Raw genomic sequence first — 27,173 nt, 5'->3', positions numbered from 1 at the left:
TGTGCGCGCGCGTTCACAGGAAATCTCGCGTCTCGCGAGAAGACGCGTATATGCGTCCAGGAGGAATAAAGCAACCACCTCCCGGACGCATATATGCGTACAGCGGTCGGGAGGTGGTTAACCCCACCAGCCCTATTTTACTAAGCATTCTGTATTAAGAATGCTATTATTTCCCTTATAACCATGTTATAATGGAAAATAATAATGATCGGGTCCCCATTCCGATCATCTCCTAGCAACCATGTGTGAAAATCGCACCGCATCCGCACTTTCTTGCGGATGCTTGCGATTTTCACGCAGCCCCATTCACTTCTATGGTGCCTGCGTTGCGGGAAAAATGCACAAAATAGAGCATGCTGCGATTTTCACGCAACGCACAAGTGATGCATGAAAATCACCTCTCATGTGCACAGCCCCATGGAAATGAATGGGCTCGGATTCAGTGCGGGTGCAATGCGTTCACCTCACGCATTGCAACCACGCGGAAATCTCGCCCGTGTGAAAGAGGCCTAACAGTTGGAACACAGATCGGAGTCGGGACGCATCTAATACATGTGGAAGCGGTAGCGTAACGATGTTACATTGTATATGATACAAACTCTTACTATTTGACCCCATCAGGACATTCTGTGATAACAATTTAGGCAGCTGCTAATACCCAAGGATTTATATACTGACGTCAGTTCTCTTTTTTTAAGAGGCCTCTTGATGATGTAACTTGTTTTTAATATATTCCTGGGCGAATCATTTTAATTAATCTAAATAAGGACGTGATTTATATCAATTGATCCCAACAAGGATAATACTCCTATAACACTACTTAAAAGCAGATATAAGACCACTATTTTACTGAAGGATTATCGTTACCCTAATTTGAACAAGCTCAAGTGTGTATTTAGGGATTTCTTTTTAGGGTTGTCCATTTTGGTATAAACAGAGCTCATGAAGCTATGAAGATATACATGATGTTATACGCTTTATATATACAGTTCTGATCAAAAGTTTAAGACCACTTGAAAAATGGCAAAAAATTATATTTTACATTGTTGGATTTTAACAAGGTTCCAAGTAGAGCTTCAACATACAACAAGAAGAAATGAGAGTGAGACAAAACATTTTTGGAGCATTCAATTAATTGAAAATAACTATTAAGGCCCCTTTCACACGGGCGTTGCGGAAAAATGTGCGGGTGCGTTGCGGAAACACCCGCGATTTTTCAGCGCGAGTGCAAAACATTGTAATGCGTTTTGCACTCGCGTGAGAAAAATCGCGCATGTTTGGTACCCAAACGGGAACTTCTTCACAGAAGTTCGGGCTTGGGATTGATGTTCTGAAGATTCTATTATTTTCCCTTATAACATGGTTATAAGGGAAAATAATAGCATTCTGAATACAGAATGCTTAGTATAATAGTGCTGGAAGGGTTAAAAAAAAATAAAAACGTTAACTCACCTTATCCCCATGATCGTGTAGTTCCCGGTCGGTCTCTTCTTTAGCTGTGGGCTTGGGCTGAATGACCTTTGGTGATGTCAGATCACATGCTCCAATCACATGGTCCATCACCATGGTGATGGAGCATGTGATCTGACATCACCAAAGGTCCTTTAGCCACAGCTAAAGAAGAGACCGACCGGGAACTAGGCGATCATGGGGATAAGGTGAGTTAACTTTTTTATTTTTTTTAACCCTCCCAGCACCATTATACTAAGCATTCTGTAGTCGGAATGCTATTATTTTCCCTTATAACCATGTTATAAGGGAAAATAATACAGTGAATAGACTGTCACCTAGAACCCATGCGTGAAAATCGCACCGCATCCGCACTTGCTTGCGGATGCTTGCGATTTTCACGCAACCCCATTCATTTCTATGGGGCCTGCGTTACGTGAAAAACGCAGAATATAGAACATGCTGCGATTTTCACGCAACGCATAAGTGATGCGTGAAAATCACCGCTCATGTGAACAGCCCCATAGAAATGAATGGGTCAGGATTCAGTGCGGGTGCAATGCGTTCAACTCACGCATCGCACCCGCACGGAAATCTCGCCCGTGTGAAAGGGGCCTAAACTGAAACAGGCTGTTTTTCAGCTAATCCAAATTTTAGGAACACGTCTTTAAAAGGCCAAATCTGTGCAAAGATGTGGATTCATTGTCATTTTCTGTCAGGTAGTCACATGTTGTGATGGCAAAGGCAAAAAAACTCTCAGTTTTTTAACGTGGTCGCGTTGTTGAACTGCATAAGCAGGGTTTCTCACAGCACGCCAGGACGCAGTAAGTCATTTGTAAGTTATCAGCACTGAGCCGGAGGATCCAATTGGCTGTCCGTCAAGACCATGGACGATCCTCGACCCAAATTAAGGCCCTTACTGGTGCTGACTGCAGCCCCATAACCATCAGATGGCATCTGAGACTGAAGGGCTTCAAAAACAAAAAACGTCTTCAAAGACCTCGTCTCCTTGAACGCCACAGAACTGCTCGCCAAACATGGGACATTCAAAGGTGGAAGAAAGTTTTATTCTCTGATGAGAAAAAATGTAGCCTTGATGGTCCTGATGGTTTCCAACATTACTGGCATGACAAGCAGATCCCACCTGAGATGTTTTCTACGCGCCACAGTGGAGGGGGCACCATAATGGTCTGGGGTGCTTTTTCCTTCAGTGGAACAATGGAGCTTCAGGAAGTGCAGGGGCGTCAAACGGACGCTGTCTATGTCCAGATGTTGCAGAGAGCATTCCTCGTGACTGAGGGCCCTCGTCTGTTTGGTAACAACTGGGTTTTTCAACAGGACAACGCTACAGTACACAATGCCCGCAGGACAAGGGACTTCTTCCAGGAGAATAACATCACTCTTTTGGCCCATCCTGCGTGTTCCGCTGATCTAAATCCAATTGAGAACCTTTGGGGATCGGATGGCAAGGGAAGTTTACAAAAATGGACAACAGTTCCAGACAGTAGATGACCTTTGTGCGGCTGTCTTCACCACTTGGAGAAATGTTCCCACTCACCTCATGGAAACGCTTGCATCAAGCATGCCGAAACGAATTTTGGAAGTGATAAACAATAACGGCGGAGCTACTCATTACTGAGTTCATGTTTGGAAGTTCGATTTCTGTTTTGGTGGGGTTTATGGGTTTTTTGGAGGTGTGGTCCTAAACTTTTGATCAGCTGAAAAACAGCCTGTTTCAGTTTATTTGTTATTTTCATTAAATTGAATGTTCAAAAAATGTTTTGTGTCACTCCCATTTCTTCTTGTTGCATGTTGAAGCTCTACTTGGAACCTTGTTAAGATCCAGCCATGCTAAATATGATTTTTAAACTTTTGATCAGGACTGTATGATGGTATGAGCTTTTTATAATCATTATCCACATTTCACATAATTACAGTGTAATTATAGCTCCTAAGTATGAATTTATGATTTATCATTTTTTAATCTATTCAAATTTTTCCAATTTTTTTTAAAATGAAATGTGTTTATGGTATTTAAATACGAGATAATCATAGTGTACAGATTTTCGTCGATCTACTGTATATGGAATGGGTATATATGAAATTTACCAATGCAAGCATGATCATTTAATTGTATAATCGCAATTTTACATTTGCCATATTTATCACATTCTTAGAGAGTCGGGTGTACATATTCTTTATGTTTTTATATTTTTGCTGATCAATAAATGAAGGAGTGTTGTAGAATGGAGCTGTATTTGTTTCCATGTAACAGTAGATAGCTGAGTGCCCTCCCAACCAATAATTGACTATTATACTACACTAAGGCCCTTTGCAGACGAGCTTGTCCAGATTCGGTCCGGATGCATTGTGGATGCGTTCAGTGAAAACTGCGCAATTTCGCAAGCAGGTCCATTCAGTATTGTTTGCGATCGCGTTCAATTGTTCAGTTTTTATTGCGCAGGTGCAATGCGATTTAATGCATTTTGCACGCGCCTGATAAAAAACTAAATGTTTACAAACAACATCTCTTAGCAACCATCCGTGAAAAATGCATTGCATCCGCACTTGCTTGTGGATGCGATGCGATTTTCACGCAGCTCCATTCACTTCTATGGGGCCAGCGTTGCATGAAAATCGCAGAATATAGAACATGCTGCGATTTTCACAGAATGCAGAAGTGATGCGTGAAGACCAACGCACATGTACACAGCCCTATTGAAATGAATGGGCCTGGATTCCGTGCGGGCGCAATGCGTTCGCATCATGCATTGGACCTGCGCGAAATACTTGCTCGTGTGAAAGGGGCCTAAATCGGCAGTGGGTGTGCCATGGAAGCGAGCACCTTAGCCATTTTTGACCTATTTGGGTAGAGCCACTGTATATTTTAATTTTGGATCATTACACATCTAAGGTGGCCATACACATTAGTCTAAAGTTGATCAAAACAGATGCTTTCAACTAAAATGAGCTTTTGTCTAGTAAAATTTAACAATGAACGATCATGCTAGCCGACCGATGATAGACTATTATCGTTTGAAAAGAAATTGGCTATGATCAATATCTGATAGTGGGACGAAAGACCTCTCTTTCAAAGACTGTTCTCAAAAGGATCTTTCATCCATTGCCTGATTTTGTTGAATGTGTATGGGGCAGGGGCATAGGTAAAGGGGAAGCAGCTGCTTTGGGGTCCAGACCCACAAGGGGCCCCCTCAGGAGAAAGACTAAAAGATTTTATTGTCAGGGCCCCCTCAATAGTATTATACAATGACATTATATACAGTGACACTGTGGGAAACTGATGAAGAGCTCAGTCTTGACTAGCCACAGGAGTGGGGGTTGCACGTGAGTTGGGGGTTGCAAAGAAGTTGCTGGGGAGAGGGGCCACATTCAAATATTTGCTGTGGGGCCAATTGTAGTTACGTCACTGACGGGCAGTTTGAACAACTGTAACGGCCAATATGGACTAATATGTGTATGCTCATGTTTGTGAAATGAACGTTCACTAGATGTATGTATGTTTAACTCCTGTTTAACCATCAGCCAACTTTTAATGTGTATGGCTACCTTTACTGCAGAGTTCCACACAGATTACCGTTGATTACAGGAACCCACATCAGCAGGATACCCTGTCAAATATGGATCACCAGAAGACACATAATGCTTTCGGTTATTTGACTTTATAATTTCATAGGGGGCATTCCGTTGCCACTCATCCTATAGTTGACAACCTACAGTATAATGTAGATCTCTACAATAAAAGCTAGTTTTTATGGTGTTCTGTCTCCACATGTTTTAACCACTTGTATGACTATTCAGTTTGTGTATAATGTGGAATAAGATAATTTTTTAAAATTTATTTAGCAATATCATTCCCACAAGCTTTTTAGTGGTTGTCTCACACTGGACATTTATAACCTATCTACAAGCTAGGTGATACTTGTCTGACTTCTGGAGGGCCCACCTATGGGACAACCATGAGTACAGGTAGGAGAATCTCGAATAGAATTGTGGTCGAATATGTCTATGGGACTAATGGAGACAAGCATTGTACTTGGCTATCTTCCTAAGTCCTATAAACTTTGAATAGTGCAGCACTATGTATTCTACACTGCTGCACCTTTTAAACTTGTACTATGGTCATGCAGTGAGGTGAAATGGGGGGCTTAGAAGACCGTCAATTTAGCCATTGCGGGGGTCCCAGCAGCGCAACTTCCAGTGATCAGACATCTATCTTCTATTCTGTGGTTAGGTGATAAGTGTTGATTGTGAAAAAAGCTCTGCAAAAAGTAACAAATGAAGAAAATGATGGAAAATTCCTTCAGAAAGCTAAGTCATTGCTTTGTGTTTACAAATTCCACTGCCACCAGCCATCTTCTTCTCATCATGCACTCAACGGCAACTATTTGGCTGAAATTCACATTTTTTTCTAGAACATATTTACAACTCCTACGCTGTATTTATTGATTGGCTAGAAGCCAGGGGTGATTCATTCATTTGGTGGACTTCTTCCACTGCAGTAATTAATAGGAGGAACAATTGTTCTTTATTTATCTGTGTCAGGGAAAAACTGTTTTTGCACTTTGTAGATGCCTTTTATTAACCCTTTCACTGCCAAGGTTATTTTACACCTCTGGTGACCTAGACGTTTTACACACTTATGGATTCTGAAAATAAAAGGTTCTGGGCTAGTGTTTGCTGTTCATAAATTCCACATATCAAAGGGTCACTGAGTTTTCAAAAACCTTTAGATATGTCATAGAGTTTTGAGCTCAACTCAGTGCTGATTTTTAGCAAAAATGACTGGGTCAGGCCTCCTGCACGAGAACGTGTGCCCCCGTGGCCGTATTGCGGACCGCATTTGCGGATCCGCAATATACGGGCGCCGTTCCGTGGGCATTCCGCATCACGGATGCGGACCTGTTCACTTCAATGGGTCCACAAATCTGGAGATGCGGAATGGTGCGGAACGGAAGCACGGAACGGAAACCTATGGAAGCACTACGAAGTGCTTCTGTGGGGTTTCGTCCCGTACTTCCGTTCTGCAAAAAGATAGAACATGTCCTATCTTTTTGCGGAACGGGCAGATCGCGGACCCATTCACTTTAATGGGTCCGCGATCCGCTGCAGCTGCCCCACGGTCGGTATTCATGCATTGCAGCACAGCCACGGGGCGCACATGTTCGTGTGCAGGAGGCCTCAGTTCAAGAAACTGATCTTGGATTTTGCTCAGGGTATTTATGATCCGTTTATGCTGCCCTCAGATAGGACAGAATAAAACTGCTGCCAGATTCAGTTTAAAGATATATCTAATACAGTATAGAAATTATACAATAATGTTATATATGATCATATGTTATTTGTATGCTACATACACTCATAAAAATAACACACCCAAATATAAATGTCAGATTGCAGAAAACTTGCCGCGTAGTTAAGTCTCAGGTACATACAGTACAGACCAAAAGTTTGGACACACCTTCTCATTCAAAGGGTTTTCTTTATTTTCATGACTATTAAAATTGTAGATTCACACTGAAGGCATCAAAAGTATGAATTAACACATGTGGAATTATATACATAACAAAAAAGTGTGAAACAACTGAAAATATGTCATATTCTAGGTTCTTCAAAGTAGCCACCTTTTGCTTTAATTACTGCTTTGCACACTCTTGGCATTCTCTTGATGAGCTTCAAGAGGTAGTCACCTGAAATGGTCTTCCAACAGTCTTGAAGGAGTTCCCAGAGATGCTTAGCACTTGTTGGCCCTTTTGCCTTCTGCGGTCCAGCTTACCCCAAACCATCTCGATTGGGTTCAGGTCCAGTGACTGTGGAGGCCAGGTCATCTGGAGCAGCACCCCATCACTCTCCTTCATGGTCAAATAGCCCTTACACAGCCTGGAGGTGTGTTTGGGGTCATTGTCCTGTTGAAAAATAAATGATGGTCCAACTAAACGCAAACCGGATGGAATAGCATGCCGCTGCAAGATGCTGTGGTAGCCATGCTGGTTCAGTATGCCTTCAATTTTGAATAAATCCCCAACAGTGTCACCAGCAAAGCACCCCCACACCATCACACCTCCTCCTCCATGCTTCACGGTGGGAACCAGGCATGTAGAGTCCATCCGTTCACCTTTTCTTCATCGCACAAAGACACGGTGGTTGGAACCAAAGATCTCAAATTTGGACTCATCAGACCAAAGCACAGATTTCCACTGGTCTAATGTCCATTCCTTGTGTTCTTTAGCCCAAACAAGTCTCTTCTGCTTGTTGCCTGTCCTTAGCAGTGGTTTCCTAGCAGATATTCTACCATGAAGGCCTGATTCACACAGTCTCCTCTTAACAGTTGTTCTAGAGATGTGTCTGCTGTTAGAACTCTGTGTGGCATTGACCTGGTCTCTAATCTGAGCTGCTGTTAACCTGCGATTTCTGAGGCTGGTGACTCGGATGAACTTATCCTCCGCAGCAGAGGTGACTCTTGGTCTTCCTTTCCTGGGGCGGTCCGCATGTGAGCCAGTTTTTTTGTAGCGCTTGATGGTTTTTGTGACTGCACTTGGGGACACTTTCAAAGTTTTTCCAATTTTTCGGACTGACTGACCTTCATTTCTTAAAGTAATGATGGCCACTTGTTTTTCTTTACTTAGCTGCTTTTTTCTTGCCATAATACAAATTCTAACAGTCTATTCAGTAGGACTATCAGCTGTGTATTCCCCTGACTTCTCCACAACGCAACTGATGGTCCCAACCCCATTTATAAGGCAAGAAATCCCACTTATTAAACCTGACAGGGCACACCTGTGAAGTGAAAACCATTTCAGGTGACTACCTCTTGAAGCTCATCAAGAGAATGCCAAGAGTGTGCAAAGCAGTAATCAAAGCAAAAGGTGGCTACTTTGAAGAACCTAGAATATGACATATTTTCAGTTGTTTCACACTTTTTTTAATGTATATAATTCCACATGTGTTAATTCATAGTTTTGATGCCTTCAGTGTGAATCTACAATTTTCATAGTCATGAAAATAAAGAAAACTCTTTGAATGAGAAGGTGTGTCCAAACTTTTGGTCTGTACTGTATGTAAATAATTACAGGTATGGTTTGATTAGACACTGAGTCTTGCCACAAGAAGACGAAAAAGTGCTTCCCCTAATTCCCTATAAAAAGGCTCTCAGAGGCTACTTTAAGGTAGTGTACCTCTTGACAATAGACTGGACTAAGAGAAACGGGAGAGTCATTTCGGCAAATTTCCCACCATTTAGGCTATTCTGACCTAGCTGTTAGGCCCCTTTCACACGGGCGTCATTTTTTTTGCCCGGATAAGAGCCGGGTGCGTTGCGGGAAAATGCGCGATTTTTTCTGCGCAAGTGCAAAACATTGTCATGCGTTGCACTCGCGTGAGAAAAATCGCGCATGTTTGGTACCCAAACCCGAACTTCTTCATAGAAGTTCGGGCTTGGGATTGATGTTCTGAAGATTGTATTATTTTCCCTTATAACATGGTTATAAGGGAAAATAATAGCATTCTGAATACAGAATGCATAGTAAACCAGCGCTAGAGGGGTTAAAAAAAATAAAAAAATAATTTAACTCACCTTAGTCCACTTGCTCGCGAAGCCCGGCATCTCCTTCTGTCTCCGCTGCTGATGAACAGGACCTGGGGTGAGCTGCTCCATTAAATACAGGTTAAGGCCTCTTTCACACTACAGTATGTTGAATTCAGTGTTTTGCGTTCCGTTTTTCACGGATCCGTTGTTCCGTTTTTTGCTTCCGTTGTGGTTCCGTTTCCGTTCCGTTGTTCTGTTCCGTTTTTCCGTATGGCAAATACAGTATACAGTAATTTCATATTAAAAATTGGGCTGGGCATAACATTTTCAATAGATGGTTCCACAAAAAACGGAACGGATACGGAAGACATACGGATGCATTTCCGTATGTGTTCCGTTTTTTTTGCGGACCCATTGACTTGAATGGAGCCACGGACTGTGATTTGCGGCCAAATATAGGACATGTTCTATCTTTTCAACGGAACGGAAAAACGGAAATACCGAAACGGAATGCATACGGAACACATTCCGTTTTTTTGCGGAACCATTGAAATGAATGGTTCCGTATACGGACCGTATACGGAACGCAAAAAACGGACCGTATACGGAACGCAAAAAACTGTAGTGTGAAAGAGGCCTCAGGACCTTCGATGACGTCACTCCGGTCATCACATGGTACGTCACATGATCTTTTACCATGGTGATTCACCATGGTAAAAGATCATGTGATGACCGGAGTGACGTCATCGAAGGTCCTTAAGCTCTATTTAATGGAGTAGCTCACCCCAGGTCCTGTTCATCAGCAGCGGAGACACAAGGAGATGCCGGCTTCGCGAGCAAGTGGACTAAGGTGAGTTAAATTTTTTTTTTTTTTTTTTTTAACCCCTCTAGCGCTGGTTTACTATGCATTCTGTATTCAGAATGCTATTATTTTCCCTTATAACCATGTTATAAGGGAAAATAATAATGATCGGGTCTCCATCCCGATGGTCTCCCAGCAACCATGCGTGCAAATCGCACGGCATCCGTACTTGCTTGCGGATGCCATCCGATTTTCACACACCCCATTCATTTCTATGGGGCCTGCGTCACGTTGAAATCTGACAATATAGAGCATGCTGCGATTTCAACTGAACGCACAAGTGATGCGTTAAAAACATCGCTCATGTGCACAGCCCCATAGAAATGAATGGGTCAGGATTTAGTGCGGGTGCCATACGTTCGCCGCACGGATCGCACCCGCACGGAAAACTCGCCCGTGTGAAAGGGGCCTTAAGATGTACTGGGAGCAGTGGTTACATGTGGGCATGCACAGGTGGCAAACAGGCTCCAGACGGCCAGAGTCGTTTGTACTAAAAAGCATAAGCAGCCCCCACAATTTGATTGTTCACCATCCAAACACAGGTGGCACCTTTTACAGGGGCTTAGCAGAAGCAAATTTGGTGTCACAGCACCTTTTACGTATCCTGTCATAAACAGCTAGCCATCATTGCCTTCGTTTGCGGTGGGATAATGAATGACAAACCTGGACTGCTACGATCTGAAACCGTATCATCTTTAGCAACAAATCCAAGTTCTATTTGGGATTCAAAAACAGTTGGGTTTGAATATGGAGGCCTTGTGGTGAGCACTTCAAAGCAGAGGCACCACACTGCCTCAACGACTGGTGTGTTGATCTGAGGAGGCATCGCATACGACAGTCGCTCACTCCTAGTAGTGATACGAGGGACACTAACAGCTTAGCAGGACATCTTGCATTTACATCTGTTGCCTCTCATCCACAATTTGCGGATCCGCAATACACTACGGATGAGTGAATGGACACTAACTGTGCAGGACTGTATGGGTGCCATGCAATCAATGGCAGGTGGTAGCAGGGCCAGAACGACAGGTAGGGCACCAACTTACTATCCATCTGAGGGGGCACAATTTTATTGTAGTAAAAAAAAAAATGTTCAAATTGTTAACTAATGAGCGCTTCCTTTGTGGAAGCACTCATTACTGATGGAGGCCCAAGAAGCCATGAGAGTAGCGGTGCTAGCATTGGCTTTAACTCTGCGCACCCTGTGTCCCTCCCGTCCAGGCGCCGTCCGCACTTCACTGTGAGGTCAGGTCATGGTGAAGTTTGTGCATCTGGAGCAAGAGTGCATCAGAGCAGGATCGGCAGCAACTCCTGGAGTATATGATGAGAGGTAAGTCACTTTCTTTATGTTTAAGGTCCGCATTTAGGGGTGGAGATGGTTTGCAGGTAACGGGTAGTGGAATAGCCGATCTATTTTCCTGGCAGATAATATCCCAAACACCTGCAAATATCAATAAATACCTCATACATAAAAATAATTTAAAAAGTTATAATGTTATATGCACTGCAGTAAAGCACTAGTCTTTTTACTATATATTATATGGACCATGATATATATTTTATGTATGAGGTATTCATATAATATTTACAACTAATAAAGATTTAATTATTGGTATTTGTGAAGGTGTTTAATTAATTGTTGGGGATATATATTGCTAGGAAAATACAGTATATAGGTGTTCTGTTTATTAGTGTTGTTTCTTTAATGTGTAGAGTCTAATTTGTACTGATACTGGTATAACTTGGGCTATTTGTACTGGTATAACTGGGGAGATGTGTGTAATGATATAATGGGAGATGATGTGCACAGGTATAACTGGGAATATGTGTACTGGTATAAGTGGGGCAATGAATTTGGAGTTGGACCCGGGGTCTGTATCAGTGTTGAGTTCTGTGTTAATTATTTGGTCTGTCAGGAGGTCTGGATAGGACGTTTTTTTTTGCTATAGCGGGTGGGGATAGACTGCAGAAACAATAAACCAAAGTCTGTGGTGTAACCTGAATCTCTAGAGACATAATGCATAATCCATTAGAGACCTAATTTACCATGTGCCATTTATTAATCCTCCTGATGTCATCTTATGTTGCAATAGGGGTTGCACAACCCTGGCTAAAGATGCCTACGCAGTGAACTCGGCAGTCTTCATGAAAAACCGTCATAATGGTCTCGACCAAATGGAGAAGAAAATAAAAAAAGACAAATCAGTGGAGAAGTCACCTGTAAGTCACTGAATTTATAGGCCTGTGACTGTTTCTTTAAATCTCTTTATTAGAAAATAATTGATTTGGGGGATGAAGTGCAATTTGCCTTGTCTGCCTAGGGCCCCCAAATACCTTGTCCCGGCCCTGGGTGGTAGCAAAGAGGACAAGTTTACCACAGGAAATATACCTAAAGATCTTTATATCTTGTCTAGAGCATACCAAGCTCTAACTAATTTCTCAACTTTTTTACATTTTTAATCAGTAAAATATTCTCAAATTCAAGATTTTTTTATGAAATTGTCATTTGAATTTTTTGTTTTTTATTATTACCTAAAAAGATGACAAAATCCTATAATAATGAGCACATGACTAATCTTTTTATTTCTGTTTCAAGAGGTTTGTCCTCTACCTCTGCCTGGTTGTGTTCTCATGGCATTGACTTGAAGCTTCTTAGTAGATAAGGTTGTTACCACGTCGGACTGAATTGGTGCTTTTGTAATAGTCAACTTCGGGCCATTTTTTTTCACAGGTAAAGGTAGCTTACCAGGTCTAGAATTAGTTTCATTGTTTGTGTTAGGTTTGAGATATATTTCATCTGCTGAAAGAAAAAAAAAAAAAAGAGAAATGTTAACTATGAAATTCTTCCTAATTCTCAACCATTCCACAATACCCCACCATTCACTGCCCTCACAAAATAGACCAAAAATAATGTGCATTCCACAACGGGCACGCCAGTCAATCAATGCTATTTACAGTGGCATCTAAAGGGTTAACCTGTCAGGATCACTGTTATCTCCTATCCAAACAATTGTTTTAGGCTCACAGCTATGATCTGTCATTGTGATGCATATATTCATCACAGAATGTAAAGAAGCACTTTTATGGATACGTCACATGACATTATGGGGTTAAAAATGACAAATAATAAAAAAAATATCAAAACTGTATCTTATGGAAAAAAAATGCTTGGCATGTAAACATTACATTGGGTTTGATCAATGAGCAGTACGAGTTAAGGCAGTAGGCATGAATCTGTGAGCTCCATGTATAACTGGTAAGGACTATCTTCTCACATGTCCAAGAGCTGTGCCATCAGCAGCGGGTGCCAGCGGTAATATACAACTGCAATCCTACAGTGGCATCAAAGGGTTTAACAGAGGGACAGAGCTCTCACAGTTTCTGTATCAGCACTTCTGCAACATGTTCGCAGGCTGCCGATGGTTGTCAAGGCAGCTGGGGGCCAAACAGAGGCTTCTTGGCCTTGCAAGGCGTATTAACTGTCAGGCCGTGCCAAAGGCACAAGCCTGAGAGATTGCCTGCCAGTTTTGTATTGTTAGGCAATAATGCTTTGTTATACTGTGTGTACCAAAGCATTATTATTGAAGCTATCAAATGACTGCACTGAGACTGCACAAGGGTGTAAAAAAATACACAAAAACAAACAGCGGAATTAGCTTTTTTCACATTCAACCATAACTGCAAATTAAATTCATTAATCTTATGGGACTAAAATGATCCAAAAACATAACTGTCCCTCATAAGGTTATACTGGTGAGGAAATGCTACGATTCTTGGAATGTGGCAACATAATTAATATCGAGAAATGCATGACAGCAACCCACCCGCAGCATGACTGCTTTGTGTGGCCGTACCCTAAGGCATTGTGGCCTGGGTATACCTCATTTATAGCGATTTGTGACAAAGTAATTCGGAATGAATCTAATTTCTTGGCAAAATTCAACAAAGCTGCCGAATCGAATTTTTCTAAATTTTGCTCTTCTCTACTGATGACCTATCCTGAGGATAAGGGCTCATGCACACGACCGTATGCCCTCCGAGACATACGGTCCGTGAGCGGGCCATATGTCCCAGAACGGCATACATCGTGCGCACGGGAGCGCACAGAATCATAGGTTATCATGATACTGTGCGCATCAGGCCGCCTGCGGGATTATTGTCCTGCACTCATATGATATTATGAGTGTGGGAAAATAGCACTGCGGGCGGCCCGATACGCACAGCATTATAGTAACCTATGATGCTGTGCGCTCCCGTCAGCACGATGTATGCCGTTCCGGGACATATGGCCCGCTCACGGACCGTATGTCTCGGAGGGCATACGGTCGTGTGCATGAGCCCTTAGTCATAAATATCTTTTCCTGGATAACCCCTTTGACCTCTTCCGGACATAGGGCGTACAGGTACGCCCTTATGTCCTGGTACTTAAGGGTCCTGTGACCCCCCCGTGTATGCGATCGCAGAAAACCGCAGGTCAATTCAGACCTGCGGTTTTCTGCGTTTCCGGGTTATTCGGGTCTCTGAGGACCCGATAACCCGAGACAGGATGGTGATCGGTGGTGTGATTTTACCTCACCAATCACCATCCTGCTATCCTGAGTGGTAATGGTGACATCACCACTCAGGATCGCTTCTGATTGGTAGGAGGGCGGGCCGGCGCCAGTTTCAAATGATAGCAGCGCTGCCTGCACGTGTCTGATCTGTGCCCCAGCACCTATCCTTGCCCCCAGGACCCGATCTGTGCCCCAGCACCCCCATCTTTATCACCAGGTAATTAGGGAAAGGTTGGGCTAGGCAGGGATATAAAAGGGAAAGTTAGTGGTAAAAAAAACTTTGGTTGCATCACCCTAAGTAGGGTGTCTGGGGTCCACAGCACAGCTGTGTGACCCTAGACCCCCCAGGGGTGCTGCTGCTTGCCCCCTGCCCCCCTCCCCCCCACAACTTTTTTGGGCGCAGGCATTTAAAAAAAAAAATAAATTGTGCACACGCTGACTGTGGCCGGCACTCTTAGCGTCTGGCCACTGTTAGCGCATCGCACACCCCACCGCTGATCAACTTCGGACGGTTAATCAGCGGTTTTGATTTTTTTTTTTTACTTTTTTATCACATTTCCCCCCCTTTTTTTAGTTAGTCTTTTTAGTTAGTCCGCGAACACCCGTGCCCCCACACACACGCACACCAAATAAAGATTTACCCACATGCACACACGTGCTGCATATGGGCCTGGTCAAGAAACCTAGTTTCAGGCATTACTGGAGTGGGGACGTCCTCTACCAGGCCCCACTTTACAGTATGGACATGACACGCTCCCGGTTTGAGGCCATCCGGAAATGTCTGCATTATTCAGATAATGCAGCATTTCCCCCCCAAGGTGATCCTGCCTATGACCGTCTGTATAAGATACGGCCGGTCATCGATCATTTTGGGCACAAATTTGTACAGGCCTATGTACCTGGAAGGGAGGTTGCGGTTGATGAGTCTCTCATTGCGTTCAAGGGGAGACTCATTTTCCGCCAGTATGTTCCCTCCAAGCAGGCGAGGTATGGCGTGAAGCTATACAAACTTTGTGAGAGTACCTAATGGTACACTTACAAGTTTTGTGTATACGAGGGGCGAGATTCCCATATTCAACCCCCAGAATGTCCCCCCACTCCGGGTGTTAGAGGGAAACTTGTGTGGGACCTTATATACCCACTTCTAGATAAGGGTTACCACCTTTACGTGGATAACTTTTATACTAGTATCCCCTTGTTCCAGTCCCTTGCCGCCAGATCCACGTCCGCTTGTGGGACCGTGCGGAAAAATCAACGCAGCCTCCCTGCCCACCCCCTCCAGGTACCTATCCCTAGGGATGCGACCCGTGCCCTTACCAGTGAAAACCTGTTGCTGGTCAGATATAAGGACAAGAGGGATGTCCTTGTACTGTCCACAATTCATGGTAACGGCATCACCCCTGTCCCTGTGCGAGGTACCGCGGCAACGGTCCTCAAGCCCGATTGTATCGTCAACTACAATCGGTATATGGGAGGAGTTGATCTCTCTGATCAAGTCCTCAAGCCATATAACGCCAAGCGCAAAACCCAGGCATGGTACAAAAAATTTGCGGTCTACTTGGTGCAGGTTGCCTTGTACAACTGTTTTGTACTATTCCAAAGCTCTGGCAACACAGGAACATTCCTTCAGTTCTATGAGGCAGTCCTCAAGGCCCTGATCTTTTCGGACCGGGAAAGAGCAGGCCGGAGTACCTCGGGAACTGGAGGCGCTCGGATCGTCCCTGGCCAACACTTTCCAGGTGTGGTCCCCCATACTGGAAAGAAGGGACAAACCCCAAAAAAGTGCAGAGTGTGTCGCAGGAGGGGGATACGGAAGGACACCACTACTCAGTGCGACACGTGCCCCGATCATCCAGGCCTCTGCATTGACGGTTGCTTCAGGGAGTATCACACTTCCATGGAGTACTAAATTTATATCCCAATTTAGCCACTAATATCGGATAAAAAAAACTGGTTCTCAGACAAAAAACTAAAATAACTTTAAAAAAGTATACAAATTAGGTATCGCTGCGTCGGTAATAATCTCCTATATAAAAATACCCCATGACCTAACCCCCCAGATTAACACAGTCCAAAAAATATATAAAACAGTGCAAAAAAAGAACTTTTTTTCTCACCTTACACGACAAAAATTTTAATAGCAAGCGATCAAAAAGTCCTATAGCCCCCAAAATAGGGCCAATAAAACCGTCCTTTCATCCCGCAAATAATGTAAAAAAAAACAACGGTGCCAAAACAGCTATTTTTGGCACTTTTCCATTTCAATCCGTTTTTTACGGTAACAAAGCAAGGGTTAACAACCAAACAAAACTTAATATTTATTACCCTGATACTGCAGTTTAGAGAAACGCCACATTTGTGGTCGTAAACTGCTGTATCAGTAAAAGGGAGGCCGCAAAAGGAAAGGACCGACATGGTTTCTGGAAGGCCGATTTTGAATGCCTTTTTTATTGACACCATGTCCCTTTTGATGCCCCCCTAGAGTAAAAACTAAACACAAAAGTGACCCCATCTAAGAAACTACACCCCTTAAGGTATTCAAAACTGATTTTACAAACTTTATTAACCCTTTAGGTGTTCCTCAACAGTTAATGGCAAATGGAGATGAAATCTCAGAATTTAAATTTTTGGTAACCTGGCCTCACAAAAATGTAATATAGAGCAACCAAAAATCATATGTACCCTAAAAATAATCCCAACAAAACCGCCACCTTATCCCGTAGTTTCCAAAATGGGGTCACTTTTAGGGAGTTTCTACTCCAGGGGTGCATCAGGGGGGTTGAAACAGGACACGGTGTAAATAAACCGGTCCATAAAAATCAGCTCTCCAAAAACCAAACGGCGCACCTTTCCCTCTACGCCCCGCTGTGTGGCCGTACAGTAGTGTACAACCACATATGGGGTGTTTCTGTAAACTACAGAGTCAGGGCAATAAAGATACAGTCTTGTTTGGCTGTTAACCCTTGCTTTATTAGTGGAAAAAATGGGTTAAAATTGAAAATTTGGCCAAAAAAAAATAATTTTCTAATTTCATCCCCATTTGCCAACAACTCTTGTGCAACACCTGAAGGGTTAACGACATTTTAAAAAACTGTTTTGAATACCTTGAGCTGTGTAGTTTCTTAGATGGGGTCACTTTTAGGGAGTTTCTACTCCAGGGGTGCATCACGGGGGGTTGAAACAGGACATGGTGTAAATAAACCGGTCCATAAAAATCAGCCCTCCAAAAACCAAACGGCGCACCTTTCACTCTACGCCCCGCTGTGTGGTCGTACAGTAGTGTACAGCCACATATGGGGTGTTTCTGTAAACGGCAGAGTCAGGGCAATAAAGATAAAGTCTTGTTTGGCTGTTAACCCTTGCTTTGTTAGTGGAAAAAATGGGTTAAAATCGAAAATTAGGCAAAAAAATGAAATTTTCTAATTTCATCCCCATTTGCCAATAACTCTTGTGCAACACCTGAAGGGTTACTGACGTTTGTAAAATCAGTTTTGAATACCTTGAGGGGTGTAGTTTCTTAGATGGGGTCACTTTTAGGGAGTTTCTACTCCAGGGGTGCATCAGGGGAGTTAAAACAGGACACGGTGTAAATAAACCGGTCCATAAAAATCAGCCCTCCAAAAACCAAATGGCGCACCTTTCCCTCTACGCCCCGCTGTGTGGCCGTACAGTAGTGTACGGCCACATATGGGGTGTTTCTGTAAACGGCAGAGTCAGGGCAAAAAGATACAGTCTTGCTTGGCTGTTAAACCTTGCTTTGTTAGTGGAAAAAATGGGTTAAAATGGAAAATGTGGCAAACAAATAATAATTCAAATTTCATCCCCATTAGCCAATAACTCTTGTGCAACACCTAAAGGGTTAATAAAGTTTGTAAAAACAGTTTTGAATACCTTGAGGGGTGTAGTTTCTAGAATGGGGTCATTTTTGGGTGGTTTCTATTATATAAGACTCACAAAGTGACTTCAGACCTGAACTGGATTTTCTCCCAAACTTCTAAGCCTTGTAACATTCCCAAAATATAAAATATCATTTCCAAAAAGATTCAAACATGAAGTAGACATATGGGGAATGTAAAGTAATAACTATGTTTGGAGGTATTACTATGTATTATAGAAGTAGAGAAATTGAAACTTGGAAATTAGCAAATTTTTTCACATTTTATGTAAATTTGGTATTTTTTTTATAAATAAAAGTTATTATTTTTTTACTTCATTTTACCAGTGTCATGAATTACAATATGTGACGAAAAAACAATCCCAGAATGGCCTGGATAAGTCAAAGCGTTTTAAAGTTATCACCACTTAAAGTGACACTGGTCAGATTTGCAAAACTTTGCCTGGTCCTTAAGGTGAAATAAGGCTGTGTCCTTAAAGGGAACCTGTCACCAGGATTTTGCGCATAGAGCTGGGGACATGGGCTGCTAGATGGCCGCTAGCACATCTGCAGTACCCAGGTCCCATAGCTCTCTGCACCTTTTTTGTGTTAAAAAAACAGTTTTGATCCATATGCAAATGACCTGATATGAGTCCTGTATCCGGAGATGAGTCAAGCGGAAAGGAGCCCAGCACCGCCCCGCGTCCTCCGAATCTCCTCCTTGCTGGCTGACGTCACAGAGCTGGAGCGCCGAAATCTCGCGATGTGCGAGCTAGCGCATGCGCAGTGTCGGCATCATGTTCATTCCCTGTACTGGCATCAGCACAGGGAACGAACTACGCATGCGCTAGCTCGCGCATCGCGAGATTTCGGCGCTCCAGCTCTGTGACGTCAGCCACCAAGGAGGAGATTCAGAGGACGCGGGGCGGTGCTGGGCTCCTTTCCGCTTGACTCATCTCCGGATACAGGACTCATATCAGGTCATTTGCATATGGATCAAAACTGTTTTTTTAACACAAAAAAGGTGCAGAGAGCTATGGGACCTGGGTACTGCAGATGTGCTAGCGGCCATCTAGCAGCCCATGTCCCCAGCTCTATGCGCAAAATCATGGTGACAGGTTCCCTTTAAGGAGTTAAAAAAAAACATAAAACTTTATCCTAAAGGGGTTAAAGTATTCAGTCTTGTAAGATTCATATTAAAGGAGTTTGCCATCCTCATGCTCGTTTGTTGACCTGACCTAGTAGCGTGTCATGCCCAATGAAAAAATGATGCTCACCTGCTCTCTACCAATATTCTGGGTCTGTTCTTCCAGTTCCTGGCCTGTAAACTCCCAGTCACCTGAACGTTACGGCATGTCATTGACTGCATCTGCATATGTGACCCCATCTAGAAGTTTACAGGATTGAAACTGGAAGATCATGGAGCGGAGCAGCAGGGAACAAGTCAGTATGATTCTTTCATTAGGCATGACATATTTCTGGGCCAGGTTAAAAATAAGGATAAGGCTGGAAAACCCCTTTAAGATGGTTGCATGCTTTGATGGATTGGGAAGTTATACTGGTGTTTCCATGCTTTTTGGAACCCTAGGGGTCATTATAATGCATCTGCACAGGAGAGGTTTTGGGCTGTTCATGGTCAAAAGCTGCATGTGATGTTGACTCAAATTGCCAAGGTTTTTCAATTTGGTTTTTGACACTACTGGCTTATACACAACTCAAGGTATGGAAGTGTCTTAAATACAGATTTTAGGTTGCCCTAAGTCCGAAGACTCTTACCTCTTTCTTCCATTTCCTTCTTGATACCATATCTAACACTAGGAGGCAGTAACCCTTCCAAATCTCTCATTAATTCATTTGTCGAGACGGTGTTGTTGCGTTTACTTTTCTCATCATCCCGTTTCTTTATAAGTTTTAATTGCATAGAAAAGAAACAACAACAAAAAAAATCAATCAATATTTTTAAAATTAACTAAGGCTGGTATTTGACCAGCAGATGAGGCTGACAATTGTTGGGAAGGAATCGTTCCTTCCTGACAACTGTGTGCTCTTCAGTATGGAGAGCTTGCCAATGCCATTGCTCATGCCCATACAAAATCATTATTTGCTGGCAGCAGACATCACAGATTAGACAGCACAATCTGCCACCAGCAAACAATGATTTTTCAGCCTGCTTAAAAACTGCGATTGCCCAATGAACGAGCTTGTTCATCAGATAATCCGCGGCAGTATTACACTGGCAGATCATCACTCGCGAGAATTCCTTCTAACGCTTGTTATCAATGAGCTGTCTGACTATCTGCAGGTGTAATACCGTCAGTTGGTAAAATGTACTCTTAATTGCTGTTTAAGGCTCTTTACCAAATGAATCTGGAGGCAGGGTTTACTACAAATGCCAAGGCTTCCTCCATTAGGGACCATGGTAGGTTTTAGTATGAGAAAAAAAATCGGTGAAGAGAAAACTTTACGTGACATATAAACAAGAATTAACATGTATACATTAGTTCCCTATATAAGTCCGATAAACACCTTTTTCACCATCCCAATGGTACATTAAAGCAAATGTCCACTTTTTATACCATTCTGTCCTGATTCTCTCCACAATCTAATATATAAAGCTGAGTGTATGTGTGTATGTATGTATGTCCGCTAAAGGAATCCGCATTTGCAATCACAAAATTTTTCACACAGGTACATCAGGTGGCCGGGAAGGTTTTAGAACAGGTCTCAGCTCTCTAGGACGTACCGTTCCTGAGATATTCACAAAAAAATGCATTAGCCAATAGAAGCCTGCAGGTTTGCATCTAATCCACAAAATTGCGGATGAGATGCAGAAGCAACACAGGGCCATCTGAATGGGCCCTTAGGCAGTGGGAATTTTATCACTTACATGAGTTATCCAGGACTAAAATATAGATGGCTCTTCTATAAGATAGACAATAGATATTGGATTGGTGGGGGTATGAATAACGGCACCCCCACTGATCCGCAGAGTGAAAGGGTTATCGCATCCTTTTCCCTGTTTCCCAGACACAGCTCTGTACTTTTTATAATAGCTGTGATAATTGCAGCTCAAGTGAGTGTGCTAAACTGTGATACCAAGCACATCCACTACCAAAAGCAAGGGGCTGTGCTTGGTGAACAATAAAGGGGATCAGTGGTGTAGGGATCGCCACTGGCTGCCAATTGCAAAAAAAAATAAAAAATCATGTGGCAAGTGGCGGTGCGATAGGGGGCAGAAGGAGCGTCGGGCGGCCACAGCGCATGTAAGTATGCTGCTGACTAACTGACCATGACAGACAGGACTTCAGTAGCGTCCTGGCTGTCATGGTAACCGATCGGACCCCCAGCATTACACTGCTGGGACTCTGATTGGAACTGCCGCTGCCACCAATGATGGGGGGCGGGGGCGGACTCACTGCCCACCAATGATTTTAATACTGGGGAGGGGGGGAGGGGGAAGGCACACTGCCCACCAACGATTTTAATACCGGGGAGGGGGGAGGGCGCACTGCCCACTAATACTTTTAATACTTGGGAGGGGAAGGGGGAGGGCGAAACTGCCCACCAATGATTTTAATACAGGGGAGGGTGCACTGCCAACCAATGATTTAATACTGGGGGGAAAGGGCGCACTGCCCACCAATGTTTTTAATACAGGGGAGGGGGGGAGGGTGCACTGCCCACCAATGATTTTAATACAGGGGAGGGGGGGGAGGGTGCACTGCCCACCAATGATTTTAATACAGGGGAGGGCACACTGCCCACTAATGATTTTAATACAGGGGAGGGTGCACTGCCCACCAATGATTTCAATACCAGGGAGGGCGCATTGGGGGCTGATGGAGAGGGCACTGGGGGCTGGTGAGAGGCACTGGGGGCTGATAGAGATGCACTGGGGGGCCGCTGGTGAGAGGCACTGGGAGCTGATTGCGAGGCACTGGGGCTGAAGGAGAGGCACTGGGGGCTGGTAAGAGGCACTGGGGGCTGATGGAGATGCACTGACTGGGGGCTGGTGAGAGGCACTGGGGGCTGATGAAGAGGCTACTGGGGGCTGATGGAGAGGCACTGGGGTCTGCTATGAGGCTACTGGGGGCTGCTATGAGGCATGGGGCTCTTATCTGAGGTCTGACTGGGTGTCATTCATATTGGGGTCTGAGCTGAGGTGTTATCTGAGGTCTTATTGGGGTCTTATTAACATTGGGGATCTTATTGGGGCTCATAGCTGAGGTCTGATTAACATTGGGGGTCTGATTGGTGGTCTGACCTGAGGTATAATGAAAAATATTTATTTTCAAGAGTAGCTTGGAGAAAAAAGACCTCACAGTCTCCCACACTCCTTTGCCCGGCCAAGCGAGCCAGAACCCCTGAGGCCAAGCCAGCCAGCACCCCTGAGGCCAAGCCAGCCAGCACCCCTGAGGCCAAGCCTGTCAGCACCCCTGAAGCCAAGCCTGTCAGCACCCCTGAGGCTAAGCCAGCCAGCACCCCTGTACAATTTAACAATCTTCTTTAATACACAGACATTTAGATTCATACATTTCCTACACTGGCACAAATGTGTTGCCAGTGACCAACCATCTGTGCACAGTCCTACACGTAACCGTTGCAAGTGCATGAGGAGCTGCGGATGTGGCGGCAAGGTCTGAGAGGTATGTGGGGGTGGGAGATCCGGGAGGGGGGGCCCATAATTTTGTTTTGCTATGGGGCCCAGTCATTTCTAGCTACGCCCCTGAAGGGGATGCAGGGTTTGTCTCTTTTCAGTCAGATTTAGGAATTGAGTCTTATATTGATGGCCTATCCTAAGGAAAGGCCGGCAATACTTAAAGTAATTGTGTCACCAAAAATTTTAACTGCAAGTTAAAACCAGATAGTAGCACATCTTCTTTTTCTGATTAGTTTTTATTTTCTGATTGTAGATTTTTTATTTTTTTTCTAAACATGAATATGGGCGTCGCGGCCGCTATCTTGCCTGAGTTGTTCTTAACAGCATTTAAAAAGCATTAAGAAAATTGCTTTACAGCAGCCCCATGGTCATAGATGCAAAGGTGGAACCTCATTGACTTCTATGGGAGAGTTTTTTCGGCATGCTCTGATCTGTGCAGAGGTCATTGTACAAGGAAAGAAAAGATAAGCTCTGACAATCACCTATTGTGAATGGTGGTGTCGCGGTCATATTGTTGTCTGACCGTGACGCTGTTGCCGTGCAGACTCGTTGCAACGTGTAGTTTTTTGTTTGCACGTGCAATTCCCCTTTAAGGTGTGCCTCCCTGCTGTTTGGTGTGCTAGGGGTTGATGTTCTAGCTAGTGGGGATTATGGTGTGTCCTAGGTGTGGCTGCAAGCTTGTTATATACCTGTGGCTTGCAGTCTGAGGGCAGTGGTTCTACAGCCTTGTTTGGTGATGGAGCTCTGTTCCTTGCCTGGGTGATTCTTCCCAGTCCATGAGGGCCACCTTATTGGACATAAATAGTCTTTCCTTATGTTTGCTCCTGGTTCCGTACCTCACTTGCTATTTGTTAGGTGTGGGTTTATGTTCAGGGTGTGTTGAACGTCATGGTTGTTAGAAGTGATCAAAAAGTCATATGCACCCCAAAATAGTACCAACCAAACCATAATCTCAACCTGCAAAAAATGAGACCCTACCTAGGACAATCGCCCAAAAAATAAAACACTAAACATGATTTTTTTGGTGTAAAAAATGTTATTGTGTAAAACTTAAATAAAAATAAAAAAGTATACATGTTAGGTATTTCCACATCCGTACTAACCTGCTGTATAAAAATATCACATGACCTAAATCCCCAGGTAAACACCGTAAAAAAATAAAATAAATAAAAAGCGTGTCAAAAAGGCATTTTTTGTCACCTTACATAAAAGAGTGTAATACCAAGCAATCAAAAAGTCATATGCACCCTAAATTAGTACCATCCAAACCGTTATCTCATCCTTAAAAAAATTAGCCCCTACAGTCACCCAAAAAATAAAAAAAAATGACTTTTAGAATTTGGAGATACAAAAAAATCTTTTTTTTCAAAGCTTTATTATGTAAAACTGAAACAAACAACCAAAAAAAGTCATATTTGGTATTGTCGTGTCCATAACTACCTGCTGTATAAAAATAGCACATGATCTAACCTGTCAAAAGTACATTATAAAAAACTAAAAATAAAAACGGTGCCAAAACGGCTATTTTTTGTTACCTTGCCTCACAAAAAGTGCAATATAGAGCAACTAAAAATCATATGTACCCTAAAATAGTACCAACAAAACTGCCACCTTATCCCGTAGTTTCCAAAATGAGGTAACTTTTTGGGAGTTTCTACTCTAAGGGTGGATCAGGGGGTCTTCAACTGTGACATCTGCCCTCCAAAAACCATTTGGTGCTCCTTTTCTTCTGCGCCCTGCCGTGAGCCCCGTACAGCAGTTTCCGATCACAAATGGGGTGTTTATGTAAACTACAGAATCAGGGAAATGAATATTGAGTTTTGTTTGGCTGTTAACCCTTGCTTTGTTACTGGAAAAAAAATTGATTAAAATGGAAAATCTGCCAAAAAAGTGAAATTCGGAAATTACATCTACATTTTCTATTAATTCTTGTGGAACACCTAAAGGGTTAACACAGTTTGTAAATTCAGTTTGTAATACTTTGAGGGGTGTAGTTTCTAAAATGGGGCCATTTCTAGACGTTTTCTATTATGTAAACCCCACAGTGACTTCATAACTGAACTGGTCCTTAAAAAAGTGGGTTTGGGAAATTTTCTGAAAAATTTTAAGATTTGCTTCTAAGCCTTCTAACATCCCCAAAAAATAAAATGGCATTCGCAAAATGATCCAAACATAAAGTAGACATATGGGAAATGTAAAGTAATAACTATTATATGAGGTATTACTATCTGTTTTAAAAGCAGAGAAATTGAAATTTGGAAAGTTGCGAATTGTTTTTTTTTTGTAAATTTGGGATTTTTAATTAAATTTACCACTTTAATGAAGTACAATGTGTCATGAGAAAACAGTCTCAGAATAGCTTAGATAAGTAAAAGCGTTCCAAAGTTATTACCACATAAAGTGACACATTTCAAATCTCCAAAAATTGGCCTGGTCCTAAACCCCTTAAGGACCCTGCAATTTCACCTTAAGGACCAGGCAATTTTAAAAAAAATCTGACATGTGTGACTTTATGTGGTGATAACTTTAAAACACTTTTACTTATCCAGGCCAGAGATTGTTTTCTCGTCACATATTGCACTTAATGACAGTGGTAAATTTAAGTCAAAATATTTAATTTTTACCCAAAATTAGCACAATTCACAATTTTCAAAATTTCAATTTCTCTGCTTTTAAAACAGATAGTGATACCTCCTAAAATTGTTATTACTTTACATTTCCTATATGTCTACTTCATGTTTAAATCATTCCTTTTTCATTTTTTGGGACGTTAAAAGGCTTAAGATTAGAAGCAAATCTTGAAATTTTTCAGAAAATTTCCAAAACCTACTTTTTAAGGACCAGTTCAGGTGTGAAGTCATTTCTGAGGCTTACATAATAGAAACCACCCATTTTAGAAATTATACCCCTCAAGGTATTCAAAACTGATTTTACAAACTTTATTAACCCTTTAGGTATTCCACAAGAATGAAAGGAAAATCGAGATGAAATTACAGAATTTCACTTTTTGGGCAGATTTTCAATTTTAATCCATTTTTTCCAGTAACAAAGGAAGGGTTAACAGCCAAACAAAACTCAATATTTATTTCCCTGATTCTGTAGTTTACAGAAACACACCATATGTGGTTGTAAACTGCTGTACGGGCACACGGGAGTGCTCAGTAGGAAAGGAACACCATATGGTTTTTGGACGGCAGATTTCACTGGGATAGTTTTAAGTTGCCATGTGTCACATTTGAAGACCCACTGATGCACCCCTAGAGTAGAAACTTAAAAAAAAAAACATTTTGGAAACATTTTGGTGGCAGTTTTATTGGTACTATTTTAGGGTACATATGATTTTTGGTTGCTCTATATCACTCTGTTTTGGCACCATTTTTATTTTTTGTTATTTACAATGTTCATGTGACAGGTTAGATCACGTGGTATTTTTATAGAGCAGGTTATTACAGACGCGATAATACCAAATATGGTTGTTTGTTTCAGTTTTACATAATAAAGCATTTTTGAAAAAAAGTATTTTTTTGTGTCTCCATATTCTGAAAGCCATAGTTTTTTGTTTTTTTTGGGCGACTGTCATTGTTTTCAGTATGAGATGACAGTTTGACTAGTACTATTTTATGGGTGCATATGACTTTTTGATTGATTGATATTACACTTTTTGTGATGATAGGTGACAAAAAAATTGCTTTTTGACACACTTTTGTTCACCTGAGGGGTTAGGTTATGTGATATTTTTATAGAGCAGGTCCTTACGGATGTGGCAATACCTAATATGTATACTTTTGTTATTAATTTATTTAAGTTTTACACAATAATATCATTTTCGAAACAAAAAAAAAAAAATCATGTTTTAGTGTCTCCATTGTCTGAGAGCCATAGTTTATTTTTTATTTTTGGGCGATTGTCTTAGGTAGGGTATCATTTTTGCGGGATGACATGACGGTTTGATTGGCACTATTCTGGGGTGCATATAACTTTTTGATTGCTTGCTATTACACTTTTTGTGATATAAGGTGACAAAAAAAATGGCTTTTTGACACTGTTTTTATTTCATCTTTTTTACAGTGTTCACTTGAGGGGTTAGGGCATGTGTTTTTTTTTATATTTTTTTTTTTAGTCAACACATGTACATAATTACTACATGAGCATACATGAAAATTTCATTATATTGCATTTCTATTGTACAGGGTTGCCTCTGGATTTAATTTTTTTTAATGGTAAAGATAGTT

General features: G+C 42.4%; 1 protein-coding gene across 1 annotated transcript in view; it reads right to left on the bottom strand.

Annotated features, from left to right (window-relative positions):
* Window positions 1–11,089: 11,089 nt before the first annotated feature.
* LOC122927845 (transmembrane channel-like protein 2-A) overlaps window positions 11,090–27,173 on the bottom strand; it is a 113,369-nt gene continuing 97,285 nt past the window's right edge. The window contains exons 22-24 of the mRNA XM_044280128.1: window positions 20,058–20,181; window positions 12,466–12,654; window positions 11,090–11,295 (exon numbers count right to left, since the gene is read on the bottom strand). Coding sequence (XP_044136063.1) covers window positions 11,090–11,295; window positions 12,466–12,654; window positions 20,058–20,181 — 519 coding nt within the window. The remainder of the gene's footprint in view (window positions 11,296–12,465; window positions 12,655–20,057; window positions 20,182–27,173) is intronic.

This window comes from Bufo gargarizans, chromosome 1, assembly GCF_014858855.1.
Source record: "Bufo gargarizans isolate SCDJY-AF-19 chromosome 1, ASM1485885v1, whole genome shotgun sequence".
In the NCBI taxonomy this organism is placed as follows: Eukaryota; Metazoa; Chordata; class Amphibia; order Anura; family Bufonidae; genus Bufo; species Bufo gargarizans.
This window is presented reverse-complemented; position numbering and strand designations above follow the sequence as displayed.